The sequence below is a fragment of the Panicum hallii genome, chromosome 5 (genome assembly GCF_002211085.1).
Source record: "Panicum hallii strain FIL2 chromosome 5, PHallii_v3.1, whole genome shotgun sequence".
NCBI lineage: Eukaryota > Viridiplantae > Streptophyta > Magnoliopsida > Poales > Poaceae > Panicum > Panicum hallii.
Genome location: NC_038046.1, coordinates 52,314,396 through 52,337,865, shown reverse-complemented (window position 1 = coordinate 52,337,865; position 23,470 = coordinate 52,314,396). Strand labels below are relative to the sequence as shown.

The 23,470-nt window shown below is 41.9% G+C and overlaps 4 protein-coding genes and 1 pseudogene across 6 annotated transcripts; 1 reads left to right on the top strand and 4 right to left on the bottom strand.

Moving 5' to 3' along the window:
* Window positions 1–1,343: 1,343 nt before the first annotated feature.
* LOC112892765 lies at window positions 1,344–3,088 on the bottom strand (annotated as a pseudogene).
* Window positions 3,089–3,644: 556 nt separating this feature from the next.
* LOC112894733 (F-box/FBD/LRR-repeat protein At1g13570-like) lies at window positions 3,645–7,737 on the bottom strand. 2 transcript variants are annotated; one of them, XM_025962535.1, is made up of 4 exons: window positions 7,603–7,737; window positions 6,577–7,464; window positions 6,306–6,461; window positions 3,645–4,051 (listed from the first exon to the last, which is right to left on the bottom strand). In XM_025962535.1, exons 1-4 carry the CDS (start codon window positions 7,735–7,737, stop codon window positions 3,761–3,763), a joined length of 1,470 nt encoding a protein of 489 aa, XP_025818320.1. In that variant the 3' UTR covers window positions 3,645–3,760. The 2 variants fall into 2 exon arrangements, 1 of the variants encoding a protein (XP_025818320.1); XR_003229035.1 differs by lacking the exons at window positions 6,306–6,461; window positions 6,577–7,464; window positions 7,603–7,737 and adding an exon at window positions 4,872–6,282 and having other exon boundaries at window positions 3,920–4,051.
* A 1,977-nt stretch (window positions 7,738–9,714) lies between these two features.
* LOC112894732 (protein transport protein SEC16B homolog) lies at window positions 9,715–15,069 on the top strand. The gene is made up of 12 exons (XM_025962533.1): window positions 9,715–9,898; window positions 10,678–10,747; window positions 10,833–10,955; window positions 11,056–11,217; window positions 11,766–11,891; window positions 11,972–12,106; window positions 12,655–12,782; window positions 12,875–12,986; window positions 13,066–13,386; window positions 13,497–13,604; window positions 13,696–13,967; window positions 14,043–15,069. Exons 1-12 carry the CDS (start codon window positions 9,855–9,857, stop codon window positions 14,680–14,682), a joined length of 2,241 nt encoding a protein of 746 aa, XP_025818318.1. The 5' UTR covers window positions 9,715–9,854; the 3' UTR covers window positions 14,683–15,069.
* A 1,753-nt stretch (window positions 15,070–16,822) lies between these two features.
* On the bottom strand, window positions 16,823–20,244 carry LOC112892764 (protein arginine N-methyltransferase 7-like). The gene is made up of 9 exons (XM_025959880.1): window positions 20,185–20,244; window positions 19,552–19,893; window positions 19,033–19,269; window positions 18,855–18,928; window positions 18,301–18,394; window positions 18,051–18,200; window positions 17,893–17,967; window positions 17,269–17,365; window positions 16,823–17,150 (listed from the first exon to the last, which is right to left on the bottom strand). The coding sequence occupies exons 1-9, from the start codon at window positions 20,242–20,244 to the stop codon at window positions 17,056–17,058; spliced, it is 1,224 nt and encodes a 407-aa protein (XP_025815665.1). The 3' UTR covers window positions 16,823–17,055.
* Window positions 20,245–20,475: 231 nt separating this feature from the next.
* On the bottom strand, window positions 20,476–22,304 carry LOC112893210 (nexilin-like). Of its 2 annotated transcripts, XM_025960414.1 has the most exons (3): window positions 21,867–22,304; window positions 21,260–21,833; window positions 20,476–21,158 (listed from the first exon to the last, which is right to left on the bottom strand). In XM_025960414.1, exons 1-3 carry the CDS (start codon window positions 22,248–22,250, stop codon window positions 20,710–20,712), a joined length of 1,407 nt encoding a protein of 468 aa, XP_025816199.1. In that variant the 5' UTR covers window positions 22,251–22,304; the 3' UTR covers window positions 20,476–20,709. The 2 variants fall into 2 exon arrangements, with proteins under 2 accessions (XP_025816199.1, XP_025816198.1); XM_025960413.1 differs by having other exon boundaries at window positions 21,260–22,304.
* Between the last annotated feature and the right edge of the window lie 1,166 nt (window positions 22,305–23,470).

The following is a 23,470-nucleotide window of genomic DNA, read 5'->3' as shown; positions in this document are numbered from 1 at the left end:
AGATCTGAATCTAAGCATTGTTCATGAAGTATTATTGAGTAATTGGTATTACCTCATAGTAGAATCGGCTGCTTCTTAGCCGATTTCTTATTACATCTCGATATTTCTTTGGAACAGTTCGGAATCCAACCGATACGTTCTAGTATTTGATGATTGCATTATTTCTTATCAATTACATATCAATTTGACTGGCACGTCTATATCAATTACATATCAAATTGACTGGCACGTCTATCACCTACACGTCTAGCACCTACGCGAAGCTAACTGGAGCCTGCGCCGGAGAAAGACAAATCTTTCAGATCCTCGTGTGTGGCCACATAACAAGCCGATCACCGTTTTTTGCGTCAACATTAAGGAAAGATAATTCAATCATGAAACATAGTTCTCAACAAGAACAACTGTGGACAGCATATTTTCATTTTTCTCTGTAAATGGTACAAAAAGCACAAGGATACACCAGCTTTTTTTTAAGAAAATATTATATCATGAACGGTGTCTTAAACTGAAGTATATATTCACTTGTCACCTCAGAGCACCTTCCAAGCCAATATTGTTCATATGAAAAACTAAATGCAAGATTGGAGAGCATATCAACCGCTTATTATCTAAAGCAGCTTCCTTTGCTAAATGGCACAATGATTCTCTCTGTCTTACTTATGGGTACAGCCTTCCAAACAAAAAATATTCGTGTAGCTCGATACACCCCATTTCCGACTGGGTCAAAGACGACAACCGGACTAAGACAGCATGACCAGGGAGGGCAGACTTAGCGGAGGGTGCAGGGATCCAGATGCACCACCAAATTTTCTTGGGGGAAAGAATGCTATCAAGTGGTCCACCACACCCAAGACAGGAGTTGGGTCAAAGGGGATTGTCGGACTAAGACTGCCCAAGGGCAGAATCAATGCGGTTTTCGGGGACCCAGATGCATCCTCAAAAAAATTTTGGGGAAATTTTGCTATCCAGTGATCCACGCAAACGCAACGCTGGATAACAAATTCTTAACACATTTACAGGTACCATGACAAATTTAAAGATTAGGAAACAATCAGATAGCAGCATAAAAAAGTCTGATGCATTGTTTCCTCATATTTTGCCAAAAATTGCAAATGTTCCACCAATTCAAATAATAGAACTATTGACATAGAACAGAATGAAAAGGTGCATTAGCAAACTCTGGGCCCCATTTGTATAATTTAGTTTGTCAACTACCAAAAAAGGGGGAATATATGCTGCCCTTTTCCAGATCATAACTTTTGCAGACTAGTGCTAGCAACGGCAGTTACCTAAACCAACAAGATAGAATGCACGAAGTTGGCAAGAAATATATGGCTGCTTCACTAAGCATAGATGAAGATGAAGTGGCATGATTCAATGATCCATACCTCTTGGGGCTGCGTTGAAACAGTAGCATTGTTCATGGACAAAGACGTTGTACCATGCATCATAGGAGGGTTAGTGAGCAATAGTGAGAACGCTGGATCAAATTCGCGCAGTGGCCGGATTGCTGGTGGCAGGAGACCATTTTATATTTGCTGCAGATATAGAGTAATAAAACAGTTGTTAGTACAGAAAAACGGGCATTGTCAATAAATTAATAATATCGCGTGAATTCTTTTAGGAAGGTGTGTTGTTGTGTGTGTGTTATGTACACCTGGGTACGCTTTTTCTTCTTAATAAAATGGCAGGCAGCTCTCTCTCCTGCGTGTTCAGGAAAAAAATGCAAAAGGAGAATCAGGTAGACTTCTCTTTTTTAATGAGCTATATCAATGCAAAATATGAATACATACAATAAAGCTTGAGAGAGGAGAAATATTCTGGAACTGTAGGTTTTACTGAAGATAATTGTGTGAAGCAGAATCTTGCAGCGCTGCACTTGAAGCTGCAAAATCTGAGGTTGATGATAGGTTATATCCAGTATTGTTTATGACATCCAGGAAACTGACTCTTGTCACTTCAGATTGTTGTACCGATGTAACATCAAGATTCTCCAGGTTGCTGTGTGTCACAGAGGCAGCATACTCGTCAGCAGCTGGAGTTGCTGTCGCCTTGCTTCCATCCTCGTGGATTCTGAAAAGAAAAAAAGAGGGCTTATAAATGCTACACAATAAAATGGGTGCGAAGAATACTAAAAAATAGAAAACATACCTGACATCTGTCTGGTCCATTGATTGGTCATCAGGAACTGTCGCAACATCACCATGACATTCAAGAGGTTTTGTGGTCAAAGATGCATCAATTGTTCCAGAACTATCAAATGTCAAGTGTGCGCAGTCAGCATTTGAAACCTGAAGATGATCAGGGATTATTACTGTCGGATTATCATCAGATGATTTTGGTCTCTCGTGCAGAGTCAACTGGTCAAATTGTTTCGTAGTGGCAGACATATCTCCATTGAAATCTGCCATCAAAGCGGCAAATGATAATACAAAATGAGAAACTTGATGAGCAACAGCAAAAGGTTAAGTACTAGAAAGACAGTTCCAAGAGATCCACAGACCACAGTCACTGGTATTTTAGCACGCAGATGTAAAACAGAAGGTCAGTAATTAATGTGTAATTGGGTATTATGGCATGCAACAATGCAATATATAAATACACGTACAGAGACGAACGGAGAAATCTAGAAAGAAATTTCAAGTAACTGAGCATCATGGTGGCCAAATGGGGGTGTGATAACCATAGGGAAAGAAAATCATTCACATAAATAAAATAAGCTATCTTCCAACTTAATAATTTACCAAATAGTCTTCAGAATAATAGAAGCTGACCAACCACATGCACAAATACAGATAACTGAAATGAGCTTCATTTTGACTTACTTTGGTTATGCTCATATGAAAGGCCATTGGACTGAAAGACATCTGTTCTCTATCGAGCCATCATCCTAATGAGCAGCAACTTCAGTGTAGTCTGAGTTATCTTTACCAAAAGCAGAAAATTGTGCAGACATTGTCAGACTTTCTGTATTGCCCTCTTCCAAATTTGTGTCTTTCTCAATGCCATCTTCATTGACATCTGGCGTTGATGAATCTTCAAATTTGGAAGGAGCTGGCACATCTGTTCCCTCAGCTGGAGGTAACATGTCAACTGAGGCATCTCTAGGTACAGGATACACCTCAACAGCACCATTTGGTAATTTATCTGCTGCGCCAAGTAGGTCTCTCACATCCTGGATGGCTGTTTAAAAGCCTCATCTATACAACTTCTAATGAACCCATCTTCAGAACTTTTAACTCAATTCTGAACTTATTCTCACTCAAAAGGATTGCAATGGCGACAATACCCCTTTGAAAAGAACTAAGAGATCTCAGACACAAAACAAGGGAGAACGGTAAGGTCTATGAAAAGAACTAAGAGATCTCAGACACAAACCCTTTATACTTTTCCTCACTCCTAGTTAAACTCATTTAGACAAGTCTAGCTACTCAATATTCATGCCGTTGGGTTGGGACAAACATGTAATAGAAGTTCTAAAAGTTTTATCAGCAATGTCTTTTTAAATGTTAAGGTTGATATGAAGTTGTAATGTGCTCTCGATTTGACTTGAAAAGTACTTGTACGTAGCAGTATTGCTCTATTGGATTTCTAAAATATATTACAACAGAAGCTAATGGTCAAATTTACATTTCGTGTACCATTTTTGAGGTCGAAAATGAAAACAGTAAACATTTATGACCATACTGGTCTAACCTATGGCATATCAAGCGTGGCCACTTACTGTGACCACTAAAATCTTGTGTCTATCTTACCATTCTTACAGAATAGTAAGAATGCTTCGAAACTCCTCTCCCTCAAAAAACTCTTTGATCATCTCCCAACCTTTATCAACCATCCACCCATCCAGCGGAGGACCCCCAATTCTTCTCATTGGATCTAGGATCATACATTCGAGTCTATTGGCACTCCGAAGAATGTAGTATGCCAGCTCCATTAGCCCCTCCCATTCAAAGGCTCCTGAAATAAGGACCCTCTTGAGCTTATTGTGTGGGTATGGTAACATATTCCGTCTGAGTGCCCATCCAACAGACACATCACCGCCGTTCGCCTGCATGCAAAGATACCGGACTCTTTAGAGATCCATCATATCAATTTTTCATAATGAATGTGGGAACAAAATAATAAACAAGGGGAAATGAAGCAAACACAAAACTACACGTTTAGAATCACATCATACATATGGGAAGTGGTAGCTCAATGAGCAACAAGAACAGGCCTATGAAAACAAGAAACATGGGATAAACCGTACTTAAAAGGTTTAACGAAGCATTGTCTTTGAAACACATGCTATCCTAGTCCTAGTGTCCTTTGGCAATGTAACTCTAACATCACAATAAGCTTGGTCAACAGATTACCTCTGTTTTCTTAAAAAAAATCCATTCCGATCATGAAGCTGAGAGCATCAAACCACTCAACAATCCTATAGTTTCCCAATCCAAAATAAAGGCACACAGCCGTAGCTTAAGCATAGAAATTTTTGTGATTGTCATGGATATATTATAAGTTCTCACTGGATACTACTGACATTTGGAAGCCGTCATAAACTTTGAGATTAAAAACAATAAGTTTAACATTATATAGGTTTTCTGACATAAAAGGGACAATACCAATTGACATCCATATGAAAGTACTACTTATGGCCATTATCTTGTTGGACATTATATTTGAAAAGGAAGGAACATTCAAAGGTTAGATTTGGACATAGTGCCTTCAAGAAATTTTGGGCTACTTTACAGTTTACATTTCACATATAGAACATCATTGCCAATAAAAAATCCAATTGGCTTCAAAAATGGATAAAACTGTATTGTATTACCCAAATAATCATACACTACTTAAAAAGTGACAGTGGTGGTGGTATGTTCTACCACAGCTGTGCTGACAGGTGGGACCGCCACACTGTACTGCCTCGCAGCGGCGAGCGCCCCTCCTTGGCCTCTCCCATGCAACCACACCGCGGCCCTCCTACCACACTCCAACGCCTCCCCGAGCCATCCTCTCACAGCACCCACATTGATTTCGCAGCAGGAGACATAAACAAAGGAACAGAGGAATAGGAGGAGAGCATGAAAACCAATGGAACAGCAGTATATAATAGAAGAAAGAAGAGCGGCAACGGTACACTAAAAGGCTAGAAGTTCAATTTTTTAAAGGGGAAAAGTCCATTTTACTCCCCTCACCTATTCAATTTTGGCCACATGCCAGCAAATGACTGTTGGGCACATGCTTAACCAGCCAGCCCAATGACACAGGCCCATACATCGTTGTTCGTTGTTCCTTGTGTTTTTTGTCTACATCACCGGTGAATGTTATGAAAATTGTTTTATCTGCGAGCTCACCAATATGTGTTTATTATGACCTCAACCACACCATTGTTTTCTTGGCATCAGCTTTAAAAATTATAAATAGTCTTCGAGGTATAACACTTTTCTGACTGTCAAAGAGGGATAGTTAGGCTTCTTGTCGCAATGCTCAAGGCCTAATTGTTCACTACAAAAAATGGCAACATTATTCTAGATGCATAATGTTGGTTGGGTGGTCAGATCAACTCTGAGGGAATTCTCTAGACATGATCAAAAGAGAAGCATGGCTTGCGCGTAGTCTTTCCATATTGTCAATTAGTGCTGCTTTTGTAAAACAAAATGTTTAGGCAGTTTAGTTGGTATTAATCGTGTGTGCGTACATGTATTCTTGACTAATATTACTGTAGAGCTGAATCTCATTATGACATACTTACATCCTGCTCGTAAAACAAGCATCATTGCTTTTAAATTTAAAAGTCATGTATTCAAAGATCTCAGAGCAACGCATAGGCACCTCAACTCGTAAGGTAATAAAGTATGGTAGTGTCCTTTTTTCAATTGATTGTGACTTTGCTACTTTTTGTGTGTGTTTTTATCCTTTTTAATTATAACATCAACACTCAAAATTTTTTATGGTACTGCAATTTTAAACTATCAAGTATTCGAGACCTTGTAGCAAACTAGCAACACATGGGCACCTTGGCTCGTATAGTAATGAAGTATGATAGTATCCGATGTTCAATTGATTGCAACATTGCTCCTTTTTTTGTCTTTTTTAATCTTTTTTAACTATTCAGACAACTTTTATGTTACTGCAATTTTAAACTATGTAGTTTTAGATAATGAGGGATAATAAATATTCAGGCAATTCAAAATTAGCAAAGATGATAAACAATATGCCTGGTACACTAGTGCTGCAATCCCTCTACAAAAATATCTACAGATACAGCATACCTTGAGAAAATGTATAAGAGATTATAGAGTTAGTAAGCCACTCACATGCAATTCCAATTCTTCTAGAGCTGGGGCCAACTCCAGGAGGTAGGCCAAGCGAAGAATCCCGTCAATTGACTCAAGGTCCCCGTAAAGAGGCAAATACATGGTCAGATGCCTCAGATTGATGAATCTGGCTGAGATTTTGGCAAACCCTTGCAGCTGAAATATAACCATGAGAGTCAAAATATGTATGAGATGAGGAACAAACATGTCAGGTGCAAATAAAGGTCAGTAATAGTTGAATGAACTTAAGTACTTTCAGAAACAGACAAACCTCATCAAAAATGCAGAGAGGCGAGGTTATGGAGAGTTTATGCACATGAGACAGTGCAGCAGGAAGCTCAGTGTAAATGTAGTCCAGATTATCATCATAAGAGAGCAGTTTAATGTTGGCTTCCATTACCTTCAGAGATGCACCAAGCACAAATGGAATTGGTGGGTTGGTCAAGTCAAACGATGTTAGATTTGGAGCTTCCAGCTCAATCTTTTTCAGATAGCAGTAGTGCAAACGAACACATCGCAGGCGTTGCAGCGGCTGGCATGTGCTTAAACCGGGCAAGGAACAGTAGCTGATGCTCAGCCACTCAAGAGAATTGAATTCTGGCAGCATCAGGCACTGGAGGCCTCCCAAAAAGGAAATTTTGTGCAGAGTGAGCTTCTTAAGATTTGCAAAAGCCATGAAACCAGAGGAGGTTGTGTCCAGACAGACATAGCCCAGATGAAGAAATCTGACATGTGTAGAGGAGCCGTCTGGACCACTAAAAACGTTCAGGGGGAAGATGTACTTGCTGTTGGCTAGACCCATGGCAAAACCTTTCACTCCAGGAGTGAAATCAATAGTGATGTGCCTTGCTCGCGACGCAGAGCAGAAGCGAATCCATCTGTTGACATGGCAAGTGTGCTTCCTGCGCAGCCCGAACTTAATAACAAACTTATCAAGAGGAGAATGAGTGTGTAGCTGCCGCAAGAAACTGTCGACTCTCATGGCAAAGTTGGTCCTTGTACGTTTGATGCTCTTATTTCTGGGTTGGAACATTGTAGCCCTGGTGAAGACCAGTTTCCAACAGCAGCTTCTCCACAGCCGCCGCCAGATATGAGAAACAAGGCCCATCCCTGAGGATTCTCTGAATGTCAACCGTGATAGTATGCTACCTAGGATGTCCTGCACATAGTAAGTGGCGTGAGTAAGCAGCCGAGTAAACTGAACCACTGATTAACTGGTCCTAGCAAGCTCTTTTGAATTATTTGACATATATGCTTACTGCGAAAGGAGGATTGAACTATTTGGAATTACTCTTACAGTCGGCAGATCGTGAAGCTGCACGGCGTCTGATTTGTTGTTCCTCTTGAAAGTAATGCTCTTCGCACAGCCTTCCGTAGACCGGATCATCCTCCTAGCAGTTCCCTTGTCCACACCCTCTTTTTGTTTGGCCATTGGAACAGGTTTATCTACAGTACATATGCCAGACTATGAGAACAAAGAAATAGATATACCCACATTATTGTGTACATAAGCAGATTCGTGAGGTCTTGTTTGGATACTTCGGCAAAAAATCAAACTTGTTTTGATACTTAGCAAAAGAAATTTTAGAGCGGATAAACCCCATAGAGAATTCAAGGGGTTCGTCTTGAACTCCCTTCAGAACACGTGGTGGGGTGGGGATCCGCATCCCAGGCACACAAATGGAGTAACGAAAAATCGGTAAAAAAATGAAATACTTCTTACCATGCTTTTATAGTTATAGGTGCTTATCTAGAATAATTAATTACGTAGAACTGGAAAGCTAAAATTTGAAATTAAGGATCCACTCTTTGTTTCTTTTCAGCTGAAAAATTTACCCGTAACCAGTAAAGTCATCATAAGTCTAGCTACATGGCTAAGTATACCATGAACGGGTAAGCCTTGCTGAGTATCAGTATACTCAGTCTTGCATTGTCACTTTTGTTCAGGTAATCCCCCTGACGACCATGCTATGCCTATGCCATGGCCTTAACCGCTACCCGAAGGTTGGTCCGTGGAGTGGGACCCGTCCCCGGCCAACACAGGTCCCTCCGAATGATGTTGAGCTTGGGCTTAGCTCAAACATCCATTATGCGACGTCTGTAGTGTCGCGTTTGTTTTCCACTGCAGAAACTATAACTCTGAAAAAGTCTTGTATAGATTCGAACTAGTTAGGATTTTATACTATGGATGTATCCCATGTAATATTATAGCTGTAATGTAAAAATTGGTTGGCATTTGTATCTCTGTAGAATACCCACCAAACATGCTGTTCTATGCGGAATACCCAGGATGGTTCTTTGACACCAACACTCAACAATGGCAAACACTTGAGTCATACCAGCAAAGTGTTGCACAGGTTGCAACTACCGCAGCAGCCTCAGATGGGTTTGCAGGGGCAGGCCATAGTGTAGCTAATTACACCGAGGATTCCTATGCAAGTAGCTATAACCAGAAGAGCCAGTGGCAACCAAATTCGTTGGGTAACACCATGCAGCCTGATGTTTCGGGGGGCAATAGCTTGTTAGGTAGTTCCTATAGTTCCATTCAGCAGGCTGGGAATCAGATTGGGCAGCAGGCCAATGCTGAGTCTTTGCAGTCATCAATAAATTACGAGTCTCATATAGAGACATTTATGCCTTCTACTGGTCAATACACTGGTAGTGAGGGAAATCAGGCTAGCTATAAGGGGTTTGAACCTTTTACAGGGAACCAGAGTCGGTACAGGGGTTTGGAGCATTCTACAAGTAAGGAGTTAAGGTACAAAGGGTTTGAACCTTCAACAGGTTTCCAGAATAGTCGCAAGGAATTCCAGCCTCCTAAAGATCACCAGGCTGGCCACATGGCAGATGAACCTTTGACAAGAGATGGATATGGTGGTTCAAATGGGGTTGCCAATACACAAAGTTTCGTACCGAAAGAAAGCATATACAAGACACAAATGCATGATGATTCCACTGCACATACTCATGCGGCAAGCAACTATTGGGGCACTCAGACCTCAATGGGCATTGCTCAGCAACAATTGACTGGTACAAACGGTCCATCCCAACAGTTTGGTTTCTCACCACATGAGCAGAGATCATCAGCTGGACGTCCACCACACACTGTGGTATCCTTTGGATTTGGGGGGAAGCTTGTAGTTCTTAAAGAAACCAGCTCCATGGCTGCAAACTTTGACAGCGGAAATCAGGTACCACAAAATTATTTCCTTTTAATACTCTTGTTGTAATGAGTTGTAACTAAAAGCTTTTTGTTGCTGCAATCCAAGGGCAATTCTGGTCGAACGGTATCAGTTCTTAATATTCCAGAGATCGTAGCTGATAAAGTTGATCACTCAAGCATCACAAACGGTGGTGCATTTAGCTACTTCCATGCTTTGTGTCGCCATCCTATTCCTGGCCCTCTTGTCGCTGGAAGTGCTGCATCAAAGGATGTGAATAAATGGCTTGATGATATGACTGGAGTATATGAATCTTCTCAGACGGAATTCCAGGGAGGGGATGTTCAGAAGGTGCTTATTTTGTTGTTGAAAATATTGTGTCAACACTATGGAAAGCTTCGTTCACCCTTTGGGTCTGACCCGTCACAAGAGGTATTTTCTGCCTGTCAATGATCCTGTCCTTGGAATTAATATTTTGTTAGAACAACATTTTTCATTTGCTGTATTGCAAATCCTCCAATAAGTGAAATATATACCAGACACCACTGTCATTCACTGTCAGTGCTTCTCTATGATTGCACATCAGTGATACCCTGGTTTCTGATAACTTGAAAGGAGACATGTTAGGTATGTTCAACATTAATATGTTAAGGTGTCACTCCTAGATACTTGAAGATTTACCCGATGTCATTTATCTGAATGCCTTTTGCGTCTCTTTTTAGTCTAATCTTTAAACTGGGATTTGCATTCTTGCTTGAATGACAGTATCTTGATGCTTAAGCTGGCCGCGTAGGAGAAATACTTAATGTGTTCTGTATCATGATTGTGCTTTGTTTATTGACTGACCACCAAAATATCAGCTTTTAATAGAAATTGATTGAGCTATGACAGTGAAACAACAGAAATATTTATGGAAGATGATTATTAATCAGAAATTCAGTATGATATTGCCATGTATGCAAATTAAGTCATATAATGTGTTTATGCATATATTCTGACATCAGAAACGAAAAGATATATTAATCTCTTTATTCTCTTAATTAAATCCAGCCTGATCAATCATGTGGTGGGAAGGGCTGTTTTCAACAAGATGCTTCACTCTATTCTGATTATTTTCTAATGGAATACTGATTCTGTTTGAACTATTTGCTAAAGGGTATAGATGGTCCAGAGATGGCAGTGACGAAACTTTTTTCATCTTGCAAGAGCAGTGCTAATATGAACGGATATGGAGCTGTTGTCCATTGCATGAGAAATCTTCCCTCGGAAAGCCAGATTCAGGTAATTCTAATTTGTCTTCGTCTGTGGTGCGTTATTTAGCAATGTATAGCTGTATACCCTTGTTTAGACAAATACCCTATTGCAGACTACTGCCCAGGAGGTTCAAAATCTCCTGGTTTCTGGTAGAAGGAAAGAGGCTCTTCAGCATGCACAGGAAGGTCAGCTTTGGGGCCCTGCACTGATCCTTGCTTTACAACTTGGTGATAAGGTCTGCTGCAGAGTTGAAATATTCACTCTAGTTAGTTGGATGACATGTAGGTTTCTCTTTCCTGAGTTGTTTCTCATTGTCTTGCTACCTGAAAATGCAGTTTTATGCGGATACTGTGAAGAAAATGGCTCACCGCCATTTTGTTTCTGGATCACCCTTGAGGACATTGTGCCTTCTTATTGCTGGACAACCTGCAGATGTTTTCAATTCTGATAATCCTGTTAACAGTGGTTCTTTGTATTCTCCCCACCAGCCTGTAGAGGTAATATTATACTAATGCTTCCTCCTGTCCATAAATGCTGTTTTGAGCATCAATGTGGTTTATAGCACTCTACTTTGATCACTGGTTTTTATATGACCTTTTTTTCTCAAAGATTGTAAAACTGCTTTTATCATAAAACTATTTTTTTAATTACAAATCCATTTATTTATTGGAACAGTTCTTTCAAAATTACAGGTCAAAGTTAGAGAGGTTTGACCAATTATTTGCATATAGAGTTAATTGTAATTGAAATAGTCTTGAATAAATAAATGATGCAATTTAAAATAAATTTGTCATCCATGACTTTAGTGATTTACTTTGAAGCAGGAGCATCTACATTCATTTTTTGTACCTACTTACATTTCTGTATTATAATCATGTGCTGTTATCTAAAATTATAGTCACATCTTGTATGTATCCTTAAATGATTTTTTTCGATTCACCACTCCCCTGCTCTTGTGTTTTGATTCTCATATTTTGAGAAATCTCGTTAGACATGCCCCTTTTTTTCATTGTAATATTTGTAACTTACTTTTGGGTTTGGACAGGCTGCTCCTAAGGGTATGCTGGATGACTGGCAAGAGAATTTGGCTATTATAACAGCAAACAGGACAAAAGGTGATGACCTTGTAATTACCCACCTTGGGGATTGCCTTTGGAAAGAGAAAAATGAGGTTCGAGTCTTGTGTGATGTGATGAATACAGCCTCTTTTCAGTTTTAGGTTGAGTCTAATGGGCCATTGATTTTATGCAGGTTGCATCTGCTCACTCATGCTATTTAGTTGCTGAACTAAATATTGATTCGTACTCTGAAAATGCAAGGATGTGCCTTATTGGTGCAGACCACTTGAGATGTCCACGCACATTTATTAGCCCTGAAGCAATCCAGGTCTTTTTCAATATCAAATCTGCACCATTTGTTTCGTAGTTTTCTCTGAAGATTATCTTATTCTGGTAGTGCAAGTGTTAGGTTCCTACTGAGGATGCTATGGATAACATCATGCTTTGGTGCCAATTTTAATGGCATGGATCAAATTAACCCCTAGAGCTTGTTTGTCTGCACACCAGTCCACCCAATCCACATGGTTTGGGATACCCATGTGGATTGGTGGTTTGGTGTGTAGCCAAACAAGCCCTTAGGCAATCACGCAGATGCATGTAAAGGATATTTCATGACATAATGCGATATGAGCATTTCTATATGTGCTTGAAAATTCAAATGCTCTATAGGTGTAGGACAGATATATTACCAGATCTGCCAAATAGGATTTATCATGTACTCCAATAACTTGTGATTTTTTTTATCTTACTCTTGTTCTATTTTGAAACTCTCCTTTTGGCCATATCTTTATTTTGCCCCATTACTGGTTTCCATACTCTTGTGTTTTTTCTTGGTTTTTCATTCCCTGATTAATATCCTCCTTATGCAACCAACAGAGAACAGAGGTTTATGAGTATGCAAAGGTTCTTGGTAATTCTCAGTATATTCTCTTGCCATTTCAACCATACAAGCTGATATATGCATATATGCTTGCGGAGGTTGGGAAGATTTCTGATTCACTAAAGTAGGTTGTTGAATTATCATTTCCATATTTGTCCTTGGTTCATTTCCTTATCTCTCCTAGGTTCTTAGTTGACATTGAATTGCATTATGAAGGTATTGTCAAGCATCTCTGAAGGTGCTGAAGTCCTCTGGTCGTGCACCTGAACTAGAAGCATGGAAGCAATTGTTTATGACCCTGGAGGACCGGATACGTACACATCAACAGGTTTGCATATATTGTAGTTGTTTTTATTTTAATTGAGCATTTTTTTATTTTCACTGATAGTTGACTCACTGCTATTTAGGGTGGATATGCAACAAATCTTGCCCCTGGAAAGATTGTTGGGAAGCTTTTCACATCACTTGATAAATCTTTGTCCCGCATAATGGGTACACAAGCTCCACCATTGCCTCAACTGCCACAGGGTGCGGCAAACGAGAGAGATGTTTATTCTCCTCCTAATACAAAAGTTGTAAATAGTCAGTCAGTGATGTCCATGGCACCTTTAGTGTCTTCTGCTTCAGAGCAGTCTATGAGTGAAATTGGAGGAAATAGTGGCTATGGCAGGGAAGTTGCGCATAACAGAAGTATTTCCGAGCCAGACTTTGGCAAAACCCCCCAACAGGTACTTGTCTCTTGGTATTGTTTTCTGAAGATTTTTCAATTCTTTTTATACCTGTTGTCAAAACAAAAAAAAATCTTTTTATACCTATACATATACATATGATAATGCAGCTGAGTGCTGTATCAAGTAAGGCACAAAGCACATCAGGTTCAGGCAGTTCACACTTTGGATGGTTGGTGCAGAAGACAATGGGGCTTGTTTCGAAATCTCACCGCCAGGTACTTGTTAGCACATTAAGTACTAGGTTTTGTTGTCTTCTATGCCTCTGGTTCTCTGCTTCCATGGTTAACCTCCTTTGATGTTCTAAAGGCAAAGCTAGGGGAACAGAACAAGTTCTACTATGACGAGAAGCTGAAGCGGTGGGTGGAAGAAGGTGCTGACATCCCTGCTGAGGAGCCCCCACTTCCCCCACCTCCGTCAAAAGTGCCATTCCAGAGCAGTGTTCCAGATCCCAACTCGAATGCTCCTCCCACTGGTGGAGGTTATTCCCCAAATCCCCCGGAGCCTAGTTCCGGGATGCCACCGATGCCACCCACCCAGAACCAGTTCTCAGCACGTGGAAGAATCGGTGTTAGATCAAGGTGATTTGTTTAGTTCTTTCCCCTAATTCCTTTTTATATCATCTGGTTTCAACTGTATAACATTTCCTTCTGTAGATATGTGGATACTTTTAAAAAAGGTGGTGGTGGTGGTGGCGGTGCAAATGCCTTTGGAGCAGCGACATCATATAGCAAACCAGCGGCTCAATCTATGAATCCAATGTCTGGTGCGAAGTTCTTTGTGCCAACTCCTGCTACTGTTGCTTCAGAACAGAAGGCTGAGCCAGGTGCCCACAGTGAAACCACCCGACAGGATGAACCATCGTCCTCAGCAGCAATGGAGACAGCATTCAGTTCGCCGCCACCACTGATACAGATGCAGTCAACCATTCAGCGGTACCCAAGCGGTGACGGCATTCCGCGGTACCCAAGCGGTGACAGCATTCCGCGGTACCCAAGCGGTGATAACATTCCGCGGCACCCAAGCAGTGACAACATTCAGCGGTACCCAAGTATGGACAACATTGTGTCCCCCTCAGGCAGCGTTAACAGCGCAATGTCAAGGTCAAGAGCGTCGTCATGGAGCGGAACATTACCAGAGCAGTTGAGCAGCACTGCTGCTACCAGGTCACCTGATGGACAGATCATGCAGTCACCATCGATGCCTGGAAAAAGACCTCCACACAGCCGTTCCAGCAGCACTTCTTCCGCCCAGTTCAATGGTTTGGGTGAGGAACTTCACGAGGTGGAGCTCTGACACTTGGCCGCAGATTTTGCCTTTTTGACCATCATGTGATTTATTACTAGCTGGGATGTGTGTCTAGAAAGCAAAGCAAAGGAAATTAAAGGAAGAAAAAAAAAGAGGGGTGTCCCTTTTCAATTTTTACATGAGAAGCCTGTGGATGCCGCTGCATTGTACAGATAGTTCACTCGTTCACCGGATGAAAAATGTATAAGAAGAGACGTAGGTTCAAGATAGGAAGTTGTAGAAAGGCTGACAACACCTCTTTTGTTTTGTGCTAAACACTTGAAGATTAAAACCATGATGATTCATCATTGTTAAGATGGAAAAACTTGGACAAATAAGGCCTTGTGGCTGGTAACCCGTAACCTCAATAATGTTGGTTCGCATCTTGTTCATCCACCCACGTGTACTGGATGAAACTCTCTTGTTCATATGCTTATTTCTTTTTCCCTGTATCGACAAATGAGCGGAATATATTTGGAATGAAACCCGATGTTAAAACTTTTTTCATCCCATAAATTTGTAAGTGACATTCTAAGGATGATATTCGAACGAGTGTTATTCCTTTTAATAAAATGGTAAATATGTAAAATCTCCCCGATCGCTAGGAGTACTAGCAATCGTGGGGGAATATCAAATCAAATCCAATCAAGCGACACATCCATCAATGGACATGTATAGATTGAGCAAAGAGAGCCTTCATCCACCAGCCGTCGTCGCCGGCGACGAGGAGGAAATCCCTTGGGTACTCATCGAGAACGAAGCCTACGCCGACCGCCGCAACAGCACCACCGCCTTCTCAGAATCTGAGATGAAAATTGGGAAATGGTCTGCTGCATGGAATCCATCAAGATGGACACTGAAGACAGCCTCAATTTTCATCTCCTTCCGAAGCTTGACGACCTTGATGACAGGCCTTTCTCACCCTTAAACGATCCTCACATATCGCAACCCACGCTCAGCTGGGATACTGATCATACTGTTTGCTTCATGGCCAAAATTGAGGTAGATGATGATAAAGCTTGGGTGATTACTGTAGACATGGAGAATAGCAGACTGATAGAGGTGTCTGAGTTTGACGCAACTAGTAGATACTCCATGTTGCGTATTGCCTACCGGCATAGCAAGATATCCAAATATCTCAAGATGGCTCAAGGTAACTTTCTTTTACTGCTTCCCTAATTTCATTCTGTGGTTATGGCAACAAATATGTTGGTTGGTCTACTTTAAAAGAACAATCCACACAGATTTTCCTTGCAATTGGTATGTAGGGTGATTTTCATCATCATCCCCATCTCGTGTCTTCTGTGCAATGTTCATCATCTTTGTTGCAATTGGCTATAGCGCGCTACTAGCGCTGCTATAGCGTTTTGGCCAAGGTCCACGCTCTTATCATGTAGTTTTTCTTTTTTTGAAAAAAAATCAGTCTACTTTATTCTTGTTTTTTTTTTCATTTGTATTTCTTTTCTCCAAACGGTCTTGCACTGACATCCTGCTTCCAGCAATTCCAGTCCACTTGAATTCTTCTAGCGATTTCATTCCTTTGTTCCAGGAACTGACTGACGGAGCATTTATTGTACAAGACCAGGTTTGTTGCTGGATTATGTACGATGATCATGATTCATGTGTCAGAGGCATTGAGAAAGCAGTAGTTTGGTGCTGGCACGAGTACATAAACAACATAGAACGTCCGGCGACGCCAGAATATGGAGGAGCTGATAATAAAGGCACAACATTATATTCCTGTCTATCATAGTAGACATTATCAAGGTCCGGGTAAAATCATGAGCTTGAGCCTTGAGGAGCATCGACGAACAAAACACAACGACAAATGCTAACTTTAACAAGAACACGCTAAGAAACACACGCATGAGCTTGGTTGCTCACACATTACAGTTTGCATCACAAGATCACATCATAAGAGCGTGGTGGATTTAAACGCGAGCTCACCCATATCAGCATCGAAATGGGCCTCCACATGCCATGTTTTCTGGTCGGACGATCGTTTTTAATCGATCTGCTACCGATCAGGACGAGCAGGACGATTAATCGACCTCTAATCGTCCAGCATATAGCAGGACTATATATCATATATGTATGGTATATATACCATATACTATATATTTATATAGTAGACATGGAGCATCAAGACTATCAATCAGCATTCAGCAGCCATCTAAATCCAAATAAGCAAATGATCATCCAAATTGAAGCCCAGTAACTGAAGCAGCATAATGTCTATATAGTTCTGATCGACCAGATAGCTAATCGGACGATCAGGACGATTAATCGGATGATCAGGTTTCTGATCGCTCTGATCTGATCGGAGGGCCTGATCGAGTGCCCAGTACCGATCAGGACGATTAATCGTGATTAATCAGACGATCAGAAAACATGGTCCACATGCATCACCGAATTCCCTCGATTCACTTGTACAGGCCTGCTAAGCAGCTGCACTCCTTGCTTCCAGTATCTACTCTCTGAGCTCAACATCCACACGTCAATAGCAGGTGGCCGTCAGATTCCGTTGCAAATCCCAGGCTATATAGTATTATTCATTTTTTTAAACAGCACCACATGGATGTGCATCATCTTTACCTGGTCCGGTGCTTATCACAATGGAATTTTCCTTGTCAAGTACCCAGTCGATCCAAATAGCGAAACCATGGCATGTTCCATCGTGGGCAAACTCAATCTGCAAGATGGTATGTATAAAGGGGTTAGGAGACCGGGGGGAGAAAACAGCAAGAAAACTACATGCACATTTCAGTTGAGAGAGCAAAGCTGCATCCAAGGATACAGTTATCTGGTAATAATGGGAAAAGACAGAATAATAGCTTCCATGGTTGCTGAACATGTGAAGAATATCATTCCTGTATCAAATTTGCGCATGGCCACTATTCTACTAATCATACTGCCTTGAGGTTTGGTATCATTATGATTTGCTGTCTGAATATATATATATATCAATCCTGGTTTCACTGGTAAGACTGCAACCTTTCATATAAAAAAAAAATACACCAGAATTCCACCAAAAAGACATTGAGCAGACTGTCAGCATTAGGGTCTGAACAACTGAAATCCCGTACACTCAATTTTCACAATATTTATCAATTCCGTCAGAATCACCTAGGCTAGTACTCAATATCTTGCATATTTGAAGTGACTAGCACAGCCAGAAATGCAAACAGTATACTTTGTCCAGAAAAATTAAAATGATACCTTTGTTTCACCAAAACAAGAGTGAATAGGCTCAGAAAAGTTGAAGTCTATGAGAGAGTAAACTTCACTTAATTTCTGTAGAAAAGAATGACAAATTATTAGTTGCTTTTTAGTGAACAAATATTTGTCATGTGTTTACAATGTGGAAGTGACTTTACCTTGGTATAACCGCACTGCCACACATAATAAGGTAGGCAGGGGCCTTGCTGCTCTCCAGGCAGGTCACCACAGGCTCCTAAAGTATCATTAACAACTGAGTGGTCAAAACCCTCAACATCTTTAAGGCCACAACGGCTTTTCCACAAGTCCTGCAATATCATAACTCTCAGGACACAAAGAAGAATTTTGTGCCCAAGCGAAGACAATAGAGCCAATAGAAACAGAAAGGTAGATATATGATAGGCTAACCGGAAGTGACATGGCACAGAATCTTAATATTCCCTTGCAAGGCATGATGAATGCACCCTCAGATAGCAATGGATCAAGCAGAGTCCTTTCATTCCTAGTGTCAGAACAACGTATTTTATTAAACTAAAAACAATAAAAAAACAATGAAAAAACACAAAAGAAGTTACATATAAGATAAATAAGCTTCAGGTTGCCCTTTGACTTGAAGGGGAAATTCCATATTAGTAAAATGAATTGTTAAGAAATTTCATCAATGTGGACAAGTGAACCCTACAAAGTAGGTGTAACACCCTGACTTCATCCAGCCCGTACAGAGTCTCAAACTTTTGCTCTTGCTTCTCCAAAACCGGTTAACCCGGCTGGTATGGATGGTTCTCCATGGGTTGTATATGCAACTATAACTAACCATGTGGGACTTAGACCACTACTTCCAGCCAAACATGGACCAACTTGGACTAGGGTGAATGGGTGACCCCTATAGCATACAACTGGAAGGGAAGGAAAATAGGGAAAATAAAAAGTGGTAGCCATTAGTTAAAGTATCTTATACGAACCAGAAACGCAGATTTTGCCATGGTAACATCCCTTCACTTCCAAGATAAAAAGGCTCCCCCACTATCAGATTAACCTAGAGTGATAAAGGATCAAGGATCATTCATGATTCAAAAACACTATAGTATGGATTTTGGAATTAAACGAGGATGACAAATATCGGACTTCAACAGTCTTTACCTTTTCATGATTCAAGTCATTCATAGTAAGGGATGATGATTTTCTACCAATCACTTTAATCCGGTCCATGGATAAATTATTAGCATCTGCAACAGCTTGAAGATAGTTGAAGCCCCTGTCTCTAAGACTTGGAAACATTGTAAAAACTTTTGAAGACGGTAACAGAGACGAAACTATGAGAGCTAGGAACACGCTGTCATCAGCCACAATGCAGGTCGGAGAGGATCTTTCACTCATCTGAGCAGAGAAAAGTTAAACATGAAAAAGTTAAGGTGGGGAGATGCACAGGAGAATAGCTACAAATAGTGTCAGATCGCAGAGTTGACCAATATGGTTCTGTACTCTTATAAATGAGGAAACTGCATCACAGATTGTAAGGTTGCACAGGCTTTTGAATATTGGGATACTTATTATAATTCTTAGGAAGTTAAAGTAAGGAATCATAGTATGATGGAAAAACTCATGGAATACTAGTTGGATAAGAACATATTATACCAAGTAAATCGTGGGATTACTTACAGAATTCCTGATTACACTTATCGACGCTGATCTCCAACCTTTATCACCATAAACTGCTACCTTTTCTGGCAACAATGTGAGATGGTTATTTTTGGGGCTTCTACTTCCTTCACCATTCCAATTCAACTGATATGAGATGCTAGTTTGGTTATGGCTAGCGCTCAAAGAAAGAGCTTGATCTTTCTTTGCAGGAGCCCCTGTCCCTTGTATAAACCAAACACACTGCTTCCAATGATCACACCAATCCTTTGTGCCTAGCAAAGGAAATAAGGGAACAAATACTGTAAATAAACTTACAATATTCCAAGCACCCTGCCCTAATATTATTACCCTTCTGGAAGGCTATTCTATTCCAGTTTCTAGGTAGAGGAATGAACTAGGTGAAGTCTTGAAAGCTTCAAATGGAGAAACTGCCACTTCCACAGTCTACTTCGAAACGATTTCTACATATTAAAAATATCAAAAATAGCATTCAAACTCTTAAAACAATACATCATGCACCAAATGATAATATGGCAAAATCAATTACTCCTCACAAAAGATGCTAGGCTGAACAGTACAGTTTGCAATATGAGCATCATCGCCATGCAGCCACATTAACATTGTGCTTTTTTCTCATGCAATTATGACAACCTCATTACTTCCCATAACAATGCTCAGCATCTCAGTTCCATTTATCAGATATAACCTCATGACAAGTTGCTACACTAAATATATATCAAGACATAGATGCAGGAAGGATATACTGACACAGGTACCCTGAAATTTCTTTACTGTTTTACCTCTTATATTATATTAAGAAAAAACAGCAATCAGAATGAAATAAATTACATTGCAAAGTACCAAAAATAACCACCAACCCCTATCAACTTAACCAAAACCAACTCCAGCCTTTCTTAAGTGCCATGAAACATAGAGTGCACAGAAAAAAAAACAGATACAAAATGCATACTTGATACATCTGAGTAACCAGTACCAAGAGATGACACACCAGGATGCATGATTACATCATATATAGTTATGAGCAGATCTTAGGATAGTGCATCACAGACAAGACACTACAACTTAGGAAGCTGACAAAGGTAACTCATGAATCAAGATAGCATCAAATCCCTAGCACCAAAACCCTGCGGCCAGCTTCTAGCAAACGAACACAGATTATTCTGTCTCGTCGTCGGTGGCATAGAACTGGAGGACTGCGGAACCTTTGGTGTGGTACTGCTGGAGCACGTTCGCGTTGCGTTCTATGGACCTCCTACGTAAAGCATAAAATTTGGCCCCTTTGTAGGGATCATCGTAAATCCCCAGGGCTTGCCGGAAGTTGCATTCTCCAAATGTGACCATGGGTTTAGCCACCATGTAGTCCAAGACCTCATGGAACAAATAGTGCTCCATCAGAGCCTGGCTCAATTCCACCGTCAGCAGCCTCTTGTTCTTCTTCTCTTCCTCCGCCAGTTCGGCATTGATCTCCTCCTCCATGGTTAAGAACTCCATCTTCACCTTGTTCTTCTCCTCGGTCCTCTTCTCCTGGTTGGATCTCTTGCTCTCCTCCTCTGCCCCCTTCTCCTTCTTGGATAGTTTCTCAGGCTTCTTACCAACAAGGATCCCTGAAACACAGGTAACCAACAAATTATTATTAAGCTAGCCTGACTCCTTACCAGCAAGGATCCCTGCAACCTGTGAACAAGCATATGGTATTTCTACTCACCATCTGCCTCCACATCATGCTCTTTGTCAGAGACTTCCTCATCAACCTCCTCATCCGAGACCTCCTCTTCGATCTCAACGTATCCCTCGGTGCGGTACTGGTACAGGACGTGGGCATCGAATTCTCTGTTCTCCTGGAATTCAGCAGCGATTCGTTCCTTGAGTGGGATTTCATCCTTGAGGTCAGGGTCCTCAGGGTTAGGATCCTCTGGGTTGGGGAACAGCTCTTCTGTCATCTTGTTTGCCCAGAGTGGGAGAGACGCCTCAGACGCTAGGAGGCCCATCAGCTCCTTGGCGCGCAGGTACTCGAGGAGTTCCTGGCTCAAGCTCCACGTCACAACCTTCTTCTTCTTCAACCCACCAGCCTCGTTGTCCGCCATCTCTCTCATCACCTTGTTCTCTCTCACCTCGACGCCCTCGAGCTTCTTCGCCCTCTTCACTTTTGTCATCTTCTCTTTCTTCATGCCATCACCGGCCACCTGCTCCTCGATCTTGGAGGCAATCTTCTCTATCCTCATCAACATCTCCTCCATCCTCTTCTCCTGGTCGGATCTCTTGCTCTTCTCCCGTGCCATCTTCTTGTCGAACTCTCTCTTCTCCTGTGCCATCTTCTTGTCGAACTCTTCTATCCTCTTCTCCTGGTCGGATCTCTTGCCCTTCTCCTCTGCCATCTTCTTGTCGAACTCCGCCAGTTTGGCCATGATCTTCTCCTCCATGCTTAAGTTAGGGGCCACCTCCACCTTGTTGGGCTGCTTGTTCTTTTCCTCCGCCCTCTTCTTCTTGGATCTCTTTCTCTTCTCCTCTGCCCCCTTCTCCTTCTTGGATGGTTTCTCGGGCGAGATGCCGGCGCCGTCGGCAGCCTCGAGCTTGGGGGAGCGCCTGGTGATGCCGTCGGCCGCTTCAGCCTCCGGCTCCTTAAGCTTGGCGCGCTTGGTGATGCTGACGGCGCAGATGGAGCCGTCGCCGGCCACGGGCTCAGTAGCCCTCTTCATCGTGCCGTCGCCTTAACCTGTCCCTCACGAAACCCTAGATGTGTTTGCGGCGGCAAGGAGCGAAAGAAAAAGAGGAGAGACCTGCTAATAATAATCGAAATGGGCCAAATAGGTCAAATGGACCGTACGTAACCACAAGGCCAACTCATTGCTTAGGTTGGGCTTCTTCTTTTTACTAGTTGATGAGTTGATCCCTCAAAAAGAAAAATGAGTTGGTGAGTCATGTGAAAATGCAGTGTCTAGGATAAAAAAGAAAATGCAGCGTCACCTGCACCCGTGATTCACTCTGGCCATAAAAAGCCGTGAACCGAGAATCAAACCAAACTAACGGGAACCGAAACCAAAAAGTTTGGTTTCAGGTTCGGTTCTAGGTCTGAGGGAACCAAAATTATTACAGTTAATTCGGTTCTAGGCATCGATTAACCGAATTATCCGAATTATCTCAAACTAACTGAATTATCTATAAAGGCCCATAGAAATGTAGGCATATACAGCCCAGTCTGGCATACAGTCCAGCCCAACAGACGTTAACTCTAAAGCATCCACTCGGCCAGCCACACCATGCCCCCTCCCTGCCACGTCGTCCATGCACGGTCCCCCCGACCCCTCCTCTATCCTCTCCCCGACACGGCGCCACCGCCACGTAGGTGGCGGAGCGGCGCCCTTCTCCACTCCCTCTGCCACGGTCACGGCCAGCGGCACTGCTCCCTCTCTCGCGGCCTCTCCCACGGTTGTCGTCTGCTGCGACACACAGGGTGCGCGGAACACCCAAAGAACGGTTCGGGGGGCAGGAGTGAGCGCAAGAGGGTCAGGGCAGAGATGGATCTCGCCTGTGGACTATAGACTCAAGAGGATTTTTTAAGAGGTTTGGGCCGCGCGAGCGCGTAACACCTTACGTCCTCTGTTTTTGTATTCTGGATCTGACTTAGTTTCTCTTTCTCCGAGATGGAGTTGTCTCGAGTTATCTGTCCTAGAGTTTGCCTCCTGCTCCCCTTTTATAGGCACAAGGTGGAGTGAGGATTATATGTCCTCCGTACACCATGTCACGACGCACAGGAGTCAGTCATGATGCACGGGTGTTCTATCCTATCGCACAGTTCATCATTCATGATCATCATCGGTCTGATCTCTGCTCCTTCTGCCGACGCTTACTGCGCTATCGCTGACCAGGGGCGGATCGGTTCATCATGATGGGGTACAGCAAGAGGAAGGTCAGAAGC